General features: G+C 42.0%; 1 protein-coding gene across 2 annotated transcripts in view; it reads left to right on the plus strand.

The window, feature by feature from the left end:
- Positions 1-15,605, plus strand: part of LOC137381372 (endothelial cell-selective adhesion molecule-like) — a 147,656-nt gene extending 132,051 nt beyond the window's left edge. Inside the window, exons 7-8 of one of the 2 annotated variants that reach the window (XR_010977158.1) lie at positions 671-6,737; positions 10,614-15,605. Coding sequence is in view for 1 of the 2 variants with exons in the window: in XM_068053856.1 (XP_067909957.1) it covers positions 671-1,112 (442 nt within the window). In the remaining variant the exon portion in view is untranslated. Of the gene's footprint in view, positions 1-670 lie in introns of both variants that reach the window. The other variant, XM_068053856.1, reaches the window with a different exon arrangement.
- The last annotated feature ends 3,755 nt before the right edge of the window (positions 15,606-19,360 follow it).

A 19,360-nucleotide genomic window follows, 5' to 3' on the forward strand; every position in this document is an offset into this window, starting at 1 on the left:
GCTGAATTAGACAGATTTTTGATCTACAAAGGAGTCCAGGTTTATGCGGGGGGCAGGCAGAAAAGTGGAGTTAAGGCCACAATCAGATCAGCTATGATCTTATTGAATGGTAGAGCAGGCTCGAGGGGCCGAATGGCCTACTCCTGCTTCTATTTTTTTATGATCTTACGAGGATTCTATGCAAAGTAAACTCCTCTCCTCTGCTTTATAACAATGTGCTTTACCTGAATTGCAAGAATACCTCTAACTGTACCAGTATGATATTGTCATTTCCCACAACAGCCATTGTTGTAGCCTCTTGAGTGGATTTGTCAAATTTGAGTCAGTTTTATGGTGTAAGCCTACACCCAATGCCCCAAACTAGCAGAAGTCATTTCACAAGGGGTTCTTGCAGTCAGCAGAGAGAGAAGGTTTTCACCATTTCACAATGGACAGAAGTAGAACCTAAGGCCAAGAGATCAAAGGGTACTTCACCAACAAACTACACCACCCAGTCCCTTTTCAGATTACTTTGTTTTCATAGTTAGCATAGCATGATGTATGGAGTGTGTTAAGGGCCATGATAACAAATGAATCAAGGTGAATGGTCATATCTGTGGAGGGAATGTACATTTGGACTGTTACAAAAACATTTCTCTGATTATATAATTAAACTTTTCTTTGGTCACAGGGAGGATGCACAAGCACCAACAGGAAACACATGGGCTAAGACTGGGAGCTCTGATATAATCTCTAAAAATGGCACATTATCATCAATGAACAGCACCATGCATGTTTACAAACCATATCCCACCAAGCCACCATCAGACACTGCTTCAACCATCACTGCACTGGGTGTCAACAGCACTGGAAGTTACAAGCGTCCTAACAATGCCCAAAGATCGGCGGGTAACACTCCAACAAAAAGATCATCTGGGCAATCACCGCCAGTTTATGCATCAACAGTTAACACGCACTACTCTGCTTCGCCCCCTAAGTGGCAGAATGGAGCTCAGGCACAGGCACCTGGGCAGGCACCCACATTATCCTCGATGACGCCATCAAACCTTACCAGAATGGGGGCTGTGCCAGTCATGGTGCCAGCCCAGAGCCAAGCAGGATCACTGGTGTAGGAACAATGCAGCAGTCAATATGGCACATGGAAATCCTGCAATAACTTTACTTTGATGACCAAAGAATAGGGCTTCAGACGAGAACCATTTATGGTGAAATATTGCAAACGCAACTGTGCCCTGAAGTCCTGCAACCTCTTTTTGAAACTTGTTCAACTGGACACCTGAGAAAACCTGAAATGAGAAATTTGGCCCAACTGCTGCACTGATGAGTAGGCGGCCATTCCTATTCTGGTGTCCCACTTGTAACTCAAACAATGCAGTTACTTGTCATTAAATCCTTTGTAGTACCAGCAGTGTTTCTAACTATTCCCATTTTATCCCAACTTTGTGCTTATTTCTCTATAGCCTCGCTGCTCAAAATACAGCATATTTTGAAGAAAATTAGTTTACAGTTTTAGCTATGCAAGGTATTGATTTGTTGCATTCATTAGTTCCTAATGAAGAGAAATCCAGACCAATTTAACCCAGGAGAGATGTGATTACTGATTTATATCACAAGTGGCAATGTATCTTTTTCTTCTAGTTAGTTATCATTTTCTCCATTGTGATGGTCATACAACATTCCCCAATCAGACGACAGCCAGGTGACCAGCTACTTACAACCTCTTGTCACTTCTGCTTTTGGGTGGTGCAACAAGCCAACCTGGGAGATGACCTCCCCCACCCCACCAGCTAGTATTCCCTTGAGTCCAGAAGATTAAGCGATCATGTTAAAAGGATTCAATGAGGTAGATAAAGAAAAACAATTTCCTTTGAAGGGGGAATCAAGAACCAGAGGGTATAATAACATTAGAGCCAAGCCATTCAGGAGCAAAGTCAGGAAGTACTTTTTCACACAAAGGGCAGTGAAATTCTGGAGCTCTCACCCCAAAAGGCTGTGGATTCTGGGACAGTTAGAGCTTTCAAGACTCAGATTGATATATTTTTGTCAGTTAAGGGTATCAAAGGTTAAGGAGCTGAAGTGGATAAATGGAGTTGAGGTATAGATCAGTCACAATCTCGAGGCTCAAGGGCTGAATGGCCTACACCTGCTCCTATTTCCTATGTTCCTATGATCTAATTGAATGGCAGAGTAGACTTGAGGGGCTGAATGGCCTATTTCTGTTCCTTGCGTGATAGTTCTCCATCTATTTGTGGTGAGCAGCCTTCCTAGATTACACTGGCTCCCATTAGGGACAGATGTGAGTTTGTGTAACTTGTTGTGTGGGAAGTGACAGACATGGACTCTGGATGACCTGTGCAGGAGACTTTGAGAGCCTCTTGGATTGAAGTGGATAATTGCTTAATCCTCAGGTATATTGTAACTGCAATTTGTGGCCTGTATATGCTGTTTGGTTTCAATTACATTTTTATGAACATAATTATTCAGTTTCCCCACAATCTATCAAATATAAACAAAGTGCACACTGAGTGCAAACGCACAGTTCGCCCACCATGACAAACTACTAATTTAAAAAGCCAAATGCCAAGTAAAGTTTCCTTCAGTTTAATCAGCCACAAAAATCATAGTTTAGAAGTTCCACCATAAGATATTAGCTGATGAGTGTTCCATTTATTTGAAATCCCTCTTTGGTATTTAAACAGGAGGCACTAACCAATTTAAAATAAAACTTGCTGATGTCACAGTTCATATAGGGACAAAAATTCAGATGTACATATTAAACTTTCGTCCTCATATTCCACGTGGAATTTTGAGGCCTATATTTCTGCACCCGAATTTTGCTTTGTAATTAACAGCGTTGCATCAGACAACAATTTCTGGTGAGTGAATGTGCACAGTTAAATGCAGAAATCTGGAAGTTGCTGTCTGAGATGGGCCCTCCTCTATAAGCTGTGCGAAAACAGCATCTCATTGTCTGGCTCCCCATTCAAATGTACTGAACAGCATGATAGTCCTGTATTTGTATGTTAGATATGAATTGAGCTCACCAGACAAAGTTAGGGCTTGTCCATTTCAGTATATGTACCATTTTTAATGGCATAATAAGTCTTAATTACTGCTAAACCACCTCTCTGGCACTGAAAACTAACTTTAATAAGCATGGAGTCTCATTCCTTCAGATTTTAATTATTGGAGATTTTTAAAAATTAAATAATTTTTTTAATACTTTGTCTCTCATCTCTCTCTTAATCCGATATTTCCTTGCCTTTATTTTACTTTCTGTACCTGATTTGACATTTTATTCCCTATTCTAACTTACACTTTTGCGCTGTTCATTAACAATTCTTCAATCTAGTTGGTTAAGGAGATATGCAGTTGCTTGCCCTGTTCACACATTCAGCCCATTATATCAGTAAGACAATATCAGTTGCCATTGAAACCTTAATGTCAGGTGACTAGCAGAATTATAACTGTCTAACGCTACAGACAGTTCTGGTTGCTACATGTAATGATGCTGTAAGCACGTTGAACCAGAATTTGCTGTCGAAGTAATGGTGAGGTTAATGGCACTTGTGTAAATGGTACAGCAACTTCAGACGAGAAGCAGATTCATAGTTAAATACAGATAACCGAAAGTTGCTGTTCTAGTTTCATCACTATGTAAATGGTATCTTGTCTGGCTCACCATTGAAATGCATTCATTGGTGTGAAGCTGCTGTATTTGCATGATAGATACAAATTAAATTCACCGCAGAAAGCTATCTTGTGACATTTTAAGCGTAGGTACCGTTTTAACAACGTGATAATTGCCATTCGACCTCTCTGGCACTGAAAACTAACTATTGCAAGTGTGAGTTTCATTCTGTCAAATTTGAATTTTGAAATTACTTTTCCTTTCTGTCTCTTTTCAGCCCTTAACCAGATTCTTTCCCTCTATTTCTCTTCCTGTACCTGATTTGACATTGAATTCACCCACTCTAATTTACATTTTTTTCTCAGCCCTTCCACTGTTAATTTCTCAATCCTTTAATCTAATTGGTTAAAGAGTAACATTTGCAATAACAGTCGTATCACACAAGTGCCAGGCAATGACCATCTCCAACAAAAGCGAATCTAACCATCTCCCTTGAGGTTCAATAGCATTACCATTGCTAAATCTCCCACCATCAACATCCTGGGGGGTTACCATTGACCAGAAATTTAACTGGTCCAGCCATATGAACATTGTGGCTACAGGAACAGGTCAGAGGCTGAGAATTTTGTGGTGAGTAACTCACCTCCTGACTCCCCAAAGCCTGTCCGCCTTCTACAAGGCAGAAGCCAGAAATGTGACGGAGCATCCTCCACTTGCCTAGATGAGTGCAGGACCAACAACACTCAAGAAACTCAACACCATCCAAGACAAAACTGCCCACTTGTTTGCAACCCCATCCGCCACCTTAAACATTCACTTCCTCCACCACTGGCGCACAGTGGCAGCAGTGTGTAACATGTACAAGATACACTGCAGCTACTTGGCAAGGCTCCTTTGACAGCACCTTCTAAACCTGCAACTTCTACCACCGAGAAGAACAGGGCAGCAGATGCATGGGAACACCACCACCTGCAAGTTCCCCTCCAAGTCACTCACCATCCTGACTTGGATCTGTATCACCATTCCTTCACTGTCACCAGGTAAAAATCCTTGAACTCCCTCCCTAACAGCACTCTGGGTGTACCTACACCACATGGAGTGCAGTGGTTCCAGAAGGCCGCTACCACCACCTTCTCGATGGCAATTAGGGATGTTCATTATATGTTGGCCTTGCCAGTAATGCTCACATTCCATGAACGAATTAAAAAAAAAAGAAGAGGTACACAGTTGCCTGCCCTGTTCACTCGGTTCCAGATGCCTGATTTTCCTCACTGCAACATTATCAGCTCACACTTTGTGGGAATATTGACTTGAGCTGTAGGGTGCAGGGGCATGTCTAAGTAATGGCAAACTCTGTTAGATGCCCTGCTATAGCAAATTCTGGCCTGCACTTTTTGAACGCAAAACAATATAGTGAAAATGCTGTAAAAGCAAAATAAGAAAAGAAATTACACTTGACAGATCAGGCAGCATCCATGGAGAGAGCATGATGGGGTCAATGTCTCGGGTTTGTAGTCTCTTCCGCCCTGACGCTCAGACTTGAAACAGTAACCCTCCTTTTCTCTTTCCACAGTTTCTATCTGACCTGTTGCTAGATTCCAGAATTTTCTGTTTTTAGTTCTTTTTAAATGCATTCACCCAATTGTTACGCAAACTAACCATGGCAGTTCTTCCCCCTCCTTGTTTTTCTGTTATCTTGTAACATTATCTGAAATTTCACAGTAAACATTATGGCAGTATTCTTCTGGCCACTGCGGATAAGAAGGAAATTAAGTAATGAAAGAAAGGAATTAGTAAAACTCCATCAGGAATGCCCTAATATGACTTCTGCTTAAAATATATGGAAGAAATTAAAAATAGCTGGGAGAGTGTTCAAAGTTGTAGCACTGGCGAAATGGACTAGTTAACTTTAGCACTTGATTATATGGCGGATAATGACAGCCTTATAAGAACCTACAATATGTACAAAAAAAGCTAACTTCACCACAGCCTGATGCTAATATCATAGTCATAGCATTTCAGTAAGTGAAAAAAAAACAGTGCAGAGGTTACTTTCAAATATGCTATCCAGAGACTGTTTCTGTTAAAATAATAGAGATGATTCTTTATAAATTGTGAGCTCTTCCTCATGTCCTGTAACAGGACGCTCCCCAAACCTATTCTCATACAAAAGAGATACCAAAAGATATGCTTGATGTGAGAGCACAAGATAGGCTTAGATGATGATGGATCTTCAGTTCATTTGATGATCTCCTTTCAGAACATTAACCCTACTTTCCATCACAGCATTCAGCCGTTTCTTAACCAAGATCAGTTTCCTGGCCTCAATCTCTTGTCCTAGCAACTGTGTTCTTTCTGTTGCTCATCCTTTTTGTAATGGAATACTTTATGCAGTCACAGGAAAGATCCTGGAAAAGCCTTGTACATATGGTGTCATCGACCTGTTTTTCTTCTTCTCCTTTGAAGTGGACAATTCATTTTGCCAGATTCTAGGAATTGCAAATCTGATGGGGAGAGTGTTTGCGACTGATAAATAATTAAACCACCTATACCTTGTAACCGCTTAAACTGCCAATACAGTGTCACTCTTTTTATACTGGAGCTATCCAATCAGACATTTTGGTTTTAGCCAGTTGATTAATTTATTTGTTTAAATTTACATATTCAAATAATGGCCTCAAATTTTGACAAATCTTTCACCTCCCGATTCCCCCAACCGGCCTCTGACAAGTTAATTGGTAGCTGGAGAAGGCTGCCCGAGGAACTTGAGATTTAAGCACAAAACAAGGTAAAGCCATTTCCGAATGAATGGTTCGAGGTGACCCATCAGGAAGTGTGTGATTTGAGAGGAAGGATATTCTTATTGGATTAACGTGGCTACTCTTCAGTCCGAACTGACCATGAACCTGTGGCAGCTGTTGCCCGAGGCTACAAACCCTATGGAAGCTTCCAGGTGTATAAATTATAGCAGCACTTGCCGTTAGCAGAGAAAGCAGTGAAGATCTCGGAAACATCACTGATCCTGTTGCCATTCCTTCAGGAAGAATTCCACCGGAGATGGCCTTGATAACATTGCCACATTGATGCACCCGCCTCTGATCTTCCAGTATGTAGAATGTGTTTCTATTTTAGTTGATATGAAACTCCTCTCATCCTCATCAATAAGGATTTGTGCCCTAGCTGAACCTCAGCTTAAAATGATTGTTCTTTTAGGTCTGGCAATTGTGTTTATATTACGAAAAGCTTTTTACAGTTGTGTTTTACAGAGTATCTGTGGTGTCTTCTAAAAGGTATCTTTTGACCTGTATCACAATGGACATTCTCATTTCCGCAAGGGGCCCAGGCTATAAGTTTCTTGGTGTCTTTCTGAACCATGTACAATGTTGCACTGAAGGAAAGTTAAACAAGCATGCTCACTTTGACATAGACTTTAATTTTCACTTGCTACTGGAAAACATTGAAGTCAATGGAAAGGGTTTAATGGGCAACTGACCCACGACTGCCAGGATGAAATATTAAGCCAAGGCCCATCCTGTCCTCTCAGCTGAATGCATAATATCCCTTGACAGTATTCCAAAGAAGAGTAGGGGAGTGCTGGACAATATTTATCCGTCAACCAACATCACTAAAAACAGGTGATCTGGTCATTATCTCATTTCTGTTTTGTGGGAGCTTTCTGTGCACAAATTGGCTGCCTCATTTCCTTTATTATAACAGTGACTACACTTCAAAAGTATTTAATTGACTGTAGGGTGCTTTGGGACATCCTGAGATTGTGAAAGGTGCTATCTAAATGCAAGTCTTGCTTTTCTACCTGGTGGTGAAAGGTAAAATCTATCCCTTTGTTGTTGGAGCATCTTAGGGCTTTTTATAGATTTTTTTTTATAGTCTTTTAAATTTGTATGTTTTTTAAAAACAGGAAGTGTGAGTCATAGGTTAGGGTTCTGTCAGAAGCTGAAGTTTAGTAAACAGTCACATCAGCTGTTTTGCAGTTAGAACTCGCAGATGGCCTTTTGATTTGTCAACAATACACTGCTGTGTGGGAATCTTTTAGCAGGCTATGTGCAGAATTATAGTAGCATGAGATGTCGCTGGTATATCAGCTTCTGGAAATGGAGCATTTAAGGCTCCTTTATAAATGTCCAGAGGGCAGCAGATGTCCAAGTGTCAGAGGTTTTTTCTGAAGAGGGGTGTATACACGAACCTTTTAAAGTAAACCTTTCTATCTTGACGCTGCTTTCTGAATTATCACCTCTATTTTCCAATCCACTCATTGCTTTATTTACTGGTATACTTTGGATCCAATGGAATAAATGAGGGTTAGAACAAACCAGAGCTCTGGGGTCCTAAAGCATTCTGCCATCTTCAAATTTGTCTACACCTCGAGTCTTCAGCTCTTGGCTGAGTCTTCAGCTTTGGAAAAATATTCCTCCAGTTGGACCATTCTGAGATCATGCCAGGGGTGGGGCATGAGGGGGTGGAAAGGATGGTTGAAAATAATTCTATCAATATTTATTGATATAGGATATGTTAAATGATATTGATTCATTAGCCCTTCTGAGGTAACTCAGAAACTTTCCACATTGACTGTATCCTATCCCCTATCATATTTGTCATTATTTTACCCCTTTCTTGACAGTACATCTTGGAAATTGGGGTGAAAATTAATAATATTTGGAAAATAGTGGACAATGTACACCCGAATTTCCTACATGGCCAGGCAACAGACAAGGTTCCCAACCCTGCCCCCTCCCCGCCACCCCCCCCCCCCCCGCCCCCTCCCAACCACCATCTCTGAAAGAAGACATTACTCCTTTTACTTCCGATTACTTCCGGTTGCTGGCCATTTCAACACTCCCCTCTGCTCTCATGCCCACATCTGTCCTGGGATTGCTGCAGTGTTCCAGTGAACATCAACACAAGCTCGAGGAACAGCATCTCATTTACTGATTAGGCATGATACAGCCTGCCGGACCGAACATTGAGTTCAATAATTTCAGAGCATGACGGGCCCCCCTTTTATGTTTAGTTTTTTCTTTTTTATGTGTTTTATTTTAGTTTGTTTCTACTGTGCCTACCCACTGTTTTTTTCATGTTTGTGCTTGGGGCCATGCTGTTCAGTTTTCTGTCAATTAATACCCTTTCTGTACTAATGTTTTGATTTTCAGCACACCATTAACATACCGTTTGCCTTTGCTCCATTACCTTCTGGTCATTTATTCTCTGTGACCTTGTCCTATCAACACCTCTTCTGTTATCTCTTGCCCCACCCCCGCTTTACTTGCTTAAAACCTATTACATTTCTGGCTCTGCCAGTTCTGATGAAAGGTCACTGACCTGAAACATTAACTCTGCTTCTCTCTACAGATGCTGCCTGACCTGCTGGGTAACTCCAGCATTTCTTGTTTTTATTTCAGATTTCCAGCATCTGCAGTATTTTGTTTTTACTTCTTTTATGTTGACTTTGGCTTTATTGGTGCCTGGGTGCAGATCTGATGACTGACAGAGCATTTTGTATCATGGTGGGGAGGCATAGGGAATTGAATCATGTCTGTTTGCTTTGTGCTTTGTATTTTTTTTGTGTGAAGTCTGATACAGTGCATTTTGAGAAAAGATAAAGGTGACTGCTCAGGTAGTTCTAGACTGATAGCACAATCAAAATGGAAGAGGTTGAACTTTGAGTGGTTTTGGAACAAACTTCTGGAATCCAACATTGCAAAATCAGGGGTGGTACAGAAAATATGGGCGTGGCCACAAAGGATGACTAAGGATATTGATGCCTATTTAAGGAATGCTACACTTCAGACCACATGGGTTAGGCAGAAGGTATCTTGGTTTGAGTTCAGAAAAATGTACTCTCAGGAGTGGAAACTTGCCTGCCATGTTGTATGAAACACAAGGATAGGTAAACACCATCTGCTCCTGCCCATCCAGACAGAGAATCATAGAATTGTACAGCACAGAAGGCGGCCATTTGGCCCATCGTGCCAATGCTGGCTCTTTAAACATGCTATCCAATTAGCCCCACTTCCCTGCTCTTTCCCTATATCCCTGAAATTTCTCCCCTTCAAGAATTTATCCAATTCCCTTTTGAAAATTCATTTTGAAACTGTTTGCACTGTCCTTTCTGGAAATGCATTCCAGATCATCATTACTTACTGCGTAAAAATACTTCTCATCACCACCTGGTTCCTTAAGTCTGCATCCTCTGATTACTGACTGTTCTCTTTATTTACTCTGTCAAAACACTATGTGATTTGATTACCTCTTAAACTCCTCTGCTTTAAGCAGAGCAATCCCAGTCTCCACATAACTGCATTATTGATACACCTCCCCAAGTCGTGCATCTCCTGCGACAGGTTAAAAATCTGTGGCCAATTTAGGAAAAATACCGCAGGAAATTCCCCTTTGATCCCCTAAAGCAGTCAGGCAAGTTCCACCAGATCACAGTACAATAAGTGTCTCCTGATTTCCAGCTTTACCCTGCAACCCACCCTTTATTACTTTTAGAATTGCATATCAAGGATTGACACACGAGGTTCTCAAAGGACGAAGACATGCACTTGGAACACGCATTTATAAAATATTCCCTTTGGTGTATGCCTTCCTTCTGATGAAAATTCATTGAAAACGTAAAAATTAACCACCTTCACTTGTTAAGAGATGGGTAATTTGTTTTTACACAGACATTTTTGTGGTTTAAAGTTTAAATTTTAGAAATTTCCACACAGCCTGCTCAGAAAGTTTGCTTCAGAGACCGTACAGGCAGGTGCCCAATCTGAAGAAATCTTCAAGCAAAAGGTAGTTGCACAATTTATCAGGCTGCTTTTGGGTTAGTGGTTGCTGCATTATTTAAAAAAAAAATTGTTTCATTTTGTATGTTGTTTGGGTTATGGGAGAAATGACTGTGTGATGGAAGGGGTTGTTGACTGTGCTAACAAGCAGATCTTATTTAACCAATAACCTGTTCATTGATGCCCAGCTTCAGTTCCATTCGGACCACTCGGCTCCAGACTTGCCCAAACACGGACAAAAGAACTGAATTCCAGAGTTGAAGTGAAAGTGATTGCCCTTGACATCTAGGCAGCATTTGACCAAGTGTGGCATCAAGGAGCCCTAGTAAGATTGAAGTCAATAGGAATTGGGGGAAAACTTTCTACTGGGAGTCACACTGAGCACAAAGGAAGATGGTTATGATTGCTAGAGACCAATCATCTCAGCCCCAGGACATCACTGCTGGAATTCCTCAGGCCTAGGCCCAACCACCTTCAGATGCTTCATCAATAACCTTCCCTCCATCATAAAGTCAGAAGTGGGGATGTTTGCTGATGATTGTACAGTGTTCATACCATTTGCAATTCCTCAGATAACAAAGCAGTCTGAGCCTGTATGCAGCAAAACTTGGAACAACATTCAGGCTTGGGCTGAGAAGAGGCCAGTAACATTCGCACCACATAAATGCCAGGCAAATCCCCCACCATGAACAGTCTGGGGCTCACCATTGACCTGAAACTTCATTGGACCAGGCATGTAACTAATGTGGCTACTAGAGCAGGACAGAGCTGGGTGTTCTGTGGTAAGTAACTCCCCTCCTGACTCCCCCAAGCCTGTCCACCATCTACAAGGCACAAGTCAGGAGTGTAATGGAATACTCTCCACTTGTCTGGATTAGTGCAGCTGCAATAACACTGAAGAAGCTCACCAGCATCTGGGGACAAAGCAACCTGCTTGTTTTGGCACGCTATCCACCGCCTTCAACATTCACTCCCTCCACAACTGGCACAAGATGGCTGCAGTGTGTACTATCTACAAGATGCACTGAAACAACATGCAACCAGCAACCTCTACTGCCTAAAAGGCCAAGGGCAGCAGGTGGACGAAAACATTAAGATCCACTGCTCCACGCCACCGCACCCCCCCCCCCCCCCCCGCCATGTCACGCACCATGTTGACTTGGAACTGTATCACCGTTTCTTCATCGCCACTGGGTCAAAATTCTGGAACACCCTCCCTAGCAGCATTGTAGGTGTACCTGGACCACATGACTGCAGCGGTTCAAAAGACGGCTCACCACTACCTTCTCAAGGGTAAGTGGGGATGGGCAATAAGTGGTCAACAATGACCATAACCCATGAATGAATAAAAAAAAAGACAGCACTGTCTCCTACTCAACCAGACATAGAACGCGTGGGCTCACCTTTCTCCCTTGGGTTAGTTTCTGCTGCTTCTTGTTGTGCACCACCTTCTCTTACAAGAGAGAGAGAGAGGCATGTCAATGAGTGCTGTGTAATATTTTTGTGTCTAAAATGGAGTGTGTGTGAGATATGAGTGTGAGCTTTGCAACAGCGCTATGTATGTGAGGGTGAGGATTGTCTGGGGTCTCCAAGAATTGAAGATTAATCTCCATATCACTGCTTTAGGTAACCAGGAAAAAACTCAAAAGGGCTGTTAAAAACAATTTCCTTTCATTTTAGTTGAACACTTCTGTTTATTAATTGTAATTAGGCTGTTTGTCTGGGTGGGGAAGTTGGAGGTGGGAGGCCGTGTGATGGAGCCTTCAGGAATACAGCCAACCAGAGTTGGAAACACTAGCTGTGAGACAGAGACAGATGGGGATCAGCACTGATGGAATGTGAGTTTGTGTCTCTGTGCTGGCTATGTGAATGAATGTGACTCTGTCTGTGTCAGGGAATAAATAGGTCTAGTTGCCCTTGTTATTGTCTATGTGAGAGAACGAGAGGGCGGAAGGAAGAAGCAACAGGGACATGGCTGCCAATATCGGGGAGGAATCAGGAGTTTGATTTTATGATCAAAAACAATGAGACATGTTGAAAGTCGTTCAAAGACATGGAGCTGTAGTTATTTTTAAGATTTTTTAATCCAAAATGGATGAGTTTCATTTGAAAAGGTTGAGTCTTGAGAGTCCTGGAACTGATAGCACTCATAGGTGAATCCAATGGGACAGAAGATGTGAGGATCTTTTAGTCATGAATTATGTCCATAGCCATAACCCTTTCAAACTCTGGATTTGGCACTGATGACCTCCATAAATGGTTAACAGATGGTTGCACCTCAGCATATACTGTGAATCAGAAAGAAAGAAAGGACAAGCTCATAGTGATAGCGGGTGATGTGGGTGGAAAGAGTTATGTTGCGCAGTCCATAGTATGTGACTGCTGGTGAGGGAGGGGAGGAAATCTGGATCTACACTGTATTTTATACATAAAGGTTGTTACTGTGACTGAGAAAGACGAATGGAAATTTTGAGATCTGAATATTTACACAGATGATCAGAAAAAAAATCTTCTATACAGAAAGCTAATAGCAAATATTCTCAACTCAGTCAATGAAAGCAACAAACCAGTTCCTCTATTTTGGAAAAATGTCTTCAAATAGAATTTTTTAACAGTTTTATTTTTGTTAAAACAGTTTTTTTTTGCTTCAATTTCCAGCCTGTGATTTCCTGCCCATTGAAATTAAGAGGGGTGGGGGATGGGGGTTTGATGGGGCAATGCATGGGATGGTGACAGGGTGTAATTCCATGAATATGTGCATTGGTAACATGAAACAGGAATGTCCCCTATTCCTGCAAATCGCAACATGTTAGTGCATTTACATAGAAAAGTTATGATGTAGAAACAGATCTTTGGCCAGCCAGTCGTGTTTGGTTCTCCTCCTCCACACGGGCCATGGTCCTAATCCCATGGGCTTTCCCTGTTCCCACATCCGATTAATCACTTTTCCTTCCACCTCCTACACAACTTATTCATAACGGTTGACATGGTCTCTAATTTAATAACTAACTCCACCATTAATTGCATTCTTCGCAAGTCTGTAAAAGGTTTCTTCTGCTTTCTGTCCTAAATGGCTTCAATCTCATTTCATTCCAGACCCCTCAACTATTGGATACAAATTGTTTCTATCTGTTCTGACCCATCCCTTCTTAATTCATAAGTGTCTATAAGGACTAGGTACAAATATTCAAGAGAGAGTAATACGAGATCGTCCTTTGTTGAATCAGTGACCCTTACCTAGATGCTCTGGTTAGTGGAACCACGGAAGAATTGTTACCTGCAAAAATATATTGGATATTCCTAAATTCCTAGAATTTATCTCAGATACCACAGGCTGCATTTTCGTTCTGGCGTTGGGAACACAACACCTGGAGCATTTCAGGATCCCGACCCAGTGCTTCAGCGTCCCTCTTGCGATGCAATCTTGAAATGCAAATGTCCTAATTGGGCAGGAGGCGAGCTCAGTGCCCAGTTAGAAGCACCAAGCGCCTCCAGGAGGCGGGAGCTGCCTGCCTGGGGGCAGCAGCAAAGGTAGGCAGCAGCCATCTTGGGGCTGCCGCTGCCTTGTCGTGGAGTGCAGGCAGCTCATGAAAGGGCCAGCACAGTGTCAATGATGGAAAGTGGCCATGGAAGCCAAGTGAAGGTACAACGCTTGACCTGGCACTAGTTGGTCCCTCAAATTTATTTCCATCACACCTTTTAATGGAGTTCATTTGGCCATGCTTGCAACCCTGACAGCTGTGCACTAACGTGCACCAGACTGGTCGGGATTGCCAAAATTATAATTAAAAATTGCCTTTCCGAACGTCCTGGCCCCTTAAGCTCCTAAAGGAGCTTAATGGGCCCTTAATTGGATGTGAGTGACTTCCCTGTTCAGTCCTCCTCACCACCACATTGAAAATTTCGGACTGTCCCAGAGGCGTCGGATTCTGGAGGCGACTTCCAGGACCACGATTTTCAAATCGTGTCTGCTCCAGTTGCAGACACCAGGACCCTTTGAAGGTCCGACCCCACAAGTGTTAGTTCAGTTACTGTTCAGCTATACATGAACATTGTAATGTTTATTGGGGTCAATTTGTACTACAAGACCAGGATCATATCTCAGTGTTCTAATATAATATTTATCTTAAATTCATGGGAAAATAAAACTCAGGAAAACTAATCATGATCCTGGAGGAGTCCTGACTACACCTGATTGGATCTTACCGCATTATTCTTAGAGAGTATTCCTTGGGGATTAATTGAAGTCTTTATTGGAATTTTAATTGAAAACCAAAGTTGGAAGCCAAGGTCTGCAATGCAGGGCAGATTGAAAAGAGTTGACATAGATTGATGTAATTAAATTATGCCAAGCTTTGAAAGCTCAAAGATTGTAGGAAACAAAGGAAGACTGGGAAGGAAGGGAGAGGAGTTGCACAGTTTTGAAATTCTGGGGAAATATTTATCTTCATTGACCAGACTAATAAAAGTGGTTATACTTTCAATATCTTGCAGTTATTTTTAGAGCATGTGAGCTGGCTGCATTGTATGATATGTACAGATCAAATATCCTGGAGCAGTGTCTGAGCAAAAGACATCACTGTGCCAGAAGAAACAACCTTTGAACCTGACAGGCGAGCATCATTTTTCTTCAACAACAACTTATAGCACTTTTAACATAGTGAAATGACCAAAGATGCTTTGCAGGAATGTTATCAGACAAAATTGGACACTGAGCCACAGAAGGAGATATTGGGACAGGAAGAGTTAGGTTTTAAGCAGCGTCTCAAAGGAGGGGAGAGAGGTGAAGAGATCTAGGGAGGGAAATCCAGAGCTTAGGGCCTAGGCAGCCAAAGAAAAGGCCCAGGACACAAAAGGAAATCTATATATTTTTAAAACTCATAAATAGGAAAATTCATGAGGTGTGGTGAGATGGGAAAGAAAGGGTGACCCATTGTCCCTACACTGAGAGACTTCTGCACTTGTACATGAATGATGCTATTAACCTAGGGCCGATCGCACAGCACTGTTTGACTACTGCTGCACTCTGTTTATACTGCTACATGTTAGACTCTGTTAAGGATGGATTTTATGTACCGCTGCGTACAGTGAGTTTGACATATTTTATTCGTATTTTTATCAATAGTTTTTTGTACATAGTTTATTGGTATTTGTACTTAATAAACAAACTTTAAGACAAACCTGACTGGACTCTACCCATGTGAACTTGGAAGGATGCGGGTCCTTTGTTATTTTAATATTCCTGCATGCGTCTGTTGAAATGGATAAGAATGATTTGTAATAAAGTTTATCAGATTTCTATACATGGCTTGGATTTGTTCAGTTTCATATTACAATCGCTGAACTAGTTGCTGATTATATTGTTATTGATTAAAGTTTCCCTAACAGCTTTTTCTTGAGTGAAGGACAACAGTTTTGGAAATTGAACCATGTCTTTAACGAACTGAACTTTATTCTCATATGAGAACTGAAAGTGCTGGCTGGTCTGCCAGCATCTGTGGAGCGAGAAAGAGAGTTAACATTTCTGGTCTGTGACCTTTCATCAGAAGTGGCAAAGGTTAGAAATGTAACAGTCTTTGAGCAAATGAAAGAGGGGAGGAGGGAAGAAGAACAAAAGGGAAGGTCTGTGATAGGACAGAAGGTAGGAGAGTTTAAATGACCAAAATGTCATGGAATAAAAGGCAAATGGAGCGCTAAATGGTTGCAGTAAAAGACAAAGCATTTGTCCAGAGATTGTGCTAATGGCAGAATAATGAACAGCTCTGTCAGAAAGCAAAAACAAGTTTAAGACCAGTTTATTCTCAGAGCCCAGTTCATTCATTCCCAACCAGGTTAACTTGCTTACTAGTGAACAAGTAGGATATCCAGTGTATCTTCTGTGAAATTGCTACAAAGCTAGACCACTTTGTACAGACTAAATCTACATCTAAAAATGATTTATAAAATACAAGCAAATACTAAATAGCAGACAAGAATTTTGTGGAGCTCCCGATGTTCGCCTCTGTGGCGGAGGAGGGGGGCTGGAAGATTGCAGTGGTGACGGCCTGCCACGGAGCCCGACGCCGGGAATTCCAGGCCCGAGCTTCCCGGTAGTAGCAAAGTTCCCTGCTGCTCGGTGACGGGACCCGTCTTTAAATATTTAAATAAACTCTATGTATACATTTAAATTCAATTCCCTGCGATCTTACCTTTGTTTCCGGATCTTCAGTGCGACGGGGGGCACTCACGTGCTTTCACTTTTCCTGTTCAAGGAAAGCTGGCGCCACTGAGGTGTGGAAGGGAGGATCAGAGCATTTTTAGTGTGTGGGGGTGGGGGCGGGAGAGAGGGGATCAACTCTGCAACTTCAGTGTATTTGGTGTGGAAGAATGGGCCAAACATTTTAGTGTAGTGGTGGGGGGGGGGGGGGGGGGGCAACTCTGTATTCTCTGAGCAAGGCTGGCAGCCCTTTGAAAATGGCGCCATTGCCTGACCAGAGACAGCTGACGCCATTCACAGCGTAACCAAGGCCATCCCCATCACGTGATTGGGGGGGCAGCCACCCTGCATACTTAAATGAGCTGTCATACTCAAGATCATACATGCGGGTCGCCATCTTTTCCGCCCGCCACCACTCTTGGCGGTGGGAAAATAAAATCCAGCCCAAGGAAACAGTTGAACATCTCTGGGGTGGGCAGAGCAGCTACTGCACCAGAAACGTGTCCCTCCTTTTTAACGGTCGGAACATAAATCCTTGGCCGCAGTGCCTCCAGTAATTAACAAGGGAGAAGCAGCCATTTTGAGCCCTAGTTGCATGAAACCAAAGACACTAATAACTATTTTTGTTCTAAGAATTTCCAATGAAAATATAATTGTAGGGCTTTTTACACAAAGACATTGCGGGTTGACGATGCTTTTGTTCAGTCGTTTTTCAACAAATTTTTAAGCCTGAAAGTGATGTGCTATGTTGTGTGTTTTATCAACTTCAGGAAAATATCAGGACATTGGAAGAAATGCACCCACCTAGTTATCTCTGGATTAGACGAGTTATATTTTAAAAAAATACTTATTCTTGAGACATGGGTAAGACTAGCAATGCCACAACTATTCCCCATCCTTTCTGAACCTGAAGGTATTAGGAGTTAACCATGCAGTTAGACCAGCTAGTGGGCTGATTCCCCTACCTGAAGAACATGAGTGAACCAGTGGGTTTTTAATAACAATCCAGAAGTTTTAATGGTCACTTTGTCAGGTGCTAGTCTACAAATAACAAAATTTACTAAATTAAGTTTCCCAACATCTCATGGTGGGTGTTACCACCAGGTGAGAAGGGGGTCTAGGGGCTCCCTCTCAGCCTTTGCCTGATTTAACTGTAACAGGGTTTAATTTTAAAAACACTGTTTTCGCTCCCCCTCAGTGAATCCTTGTTCACTGCTTTCCAATTGTAAGGCAAAGAAATCAATTAGGCTGGTTTTCTTAGATTTAAACAAGAAAGGTAGAAGTTTATTAATCTTAAACTCTAATCCGGTTCACGACTCTGATTGTGTGACGCGACCATGCTAGCATGCGTATGCGATAAACACACTCGCAGATAGAGACAGAACAAGTAGAAAAAATAAAGGGGAAAAGTTTGAGGCAATAGCTGGGTTGTAATTATAGTCGTTTGAGTTTGATGTGGAGTCTTTGGTTGCCAGTAAGCCTTGCTGTTTGTTGGGGCCCAGTGCATGCTTTAATTTGTTTCGATGGAGGAGTCTTTTCTCTCTTGAGGTTTAAACAACTTCAGTGAGTCCGGAGGCTTGTGAGAAAGTGAGAGAGAACCAGCCAGGAGTGAGGCTGTCTTGTTCCAGGTTCAGTTGCAATCTGTAAACTGTCCTGTGTCTAGTTCAGTAAGTTAGTCATATGACCAGCTGGTTTAACCACTCCTGCATTTGTGGATTCGCCATCTTAGCAGACACTGGAAAGCAAGCTTTCTTACACCTTCAATGTCTGGTGATCAAAATCCATTTGGGTTAATTGGTCCAGGGAGTAGTTGCTTTGTCTCTCCAAGCACTGTCTCTTAGTATGCAAATGCTCTTCAGCCAAATGCCTGGTGATCACTTTAAACAAGTCATTTCTTCACTCCAGCAACAGTGTAAAATTAATGTTCATATGATGAAATTAATATGCCTCATTCTTGGCAGGTGGGGGTCTTCATGACAGAGGGATTTGAACTTATTGGGGATCACTTCAACTTACCTCACCAAGGGGGAAACCCACGGGAGAGCAAAGTCAGTGTTCCCAATCTCGTCAGTTTGCCTGCAGATGGGTTAGGTTAAAATTTCCTTCATCATCTCTGGGTTGCTAGTTTGTTTGGGAGTCACGAGTTAAAAGGAGTGCACAAACTTCTATTGAAATGAGCCACTGCCTCTTTATATCCCATGACTAATGAGCAAACTGGTCAGTTGTTACAGAGCAGACTGTTAACAAAAGCAATAATGGGGATATTTGGGTTTAGGAAACACTACACATGTTAGATGTTAGTGCTCAGTTCCTTTGTAGTGTCCTGCTCCATAAATGCTACATTTCATTTGACTGATTTATAGGCATCAGAGAGAGCCCGTGATTAATTCAAACCCAGGTCCCAGAGGATTTATTCCACCATGTTTGTGAGTCCCTCGAATATCAGAGTTACGGCCTTGAGAAACTATTGATCACATTGGGATCATAGCCTGGATTAAAGAAACACAGTTCAGTCATCATAAATTAACAGCTGCCAAGGAATGGCGAGGAATAGTGATACAGACAAGAAATGTAAATGGTGTCAAACCATAAGAACAAGGTTCAGATGGTTTATAACATTGAGGTGGTTAAGGTTTTATCGCAGTTGTAGATCTCCCTACATTCCTTAGGGTAAATACATTGTGCATTGATGCAATGCGTATAGATAACTAAGGTTGCAAATGCGTTAGCTAGTTGATC

Source organism: Heterodontus francisci, chromosome 22, assembly GCF_036365525.1.
Source record: "Heterodontus francisci isolate sHetFra1 chromosome 22, sHetFra1.hap1, whole genome shotgun sequence".
In the NCBI taxonomy this organism is placed as follows: Eukaryota; Metazoa; Chordata; class Chondrichthyes; order Heterodontiformes; family Heterodontidae; genus Heterodontus; species Heterodontus francisci.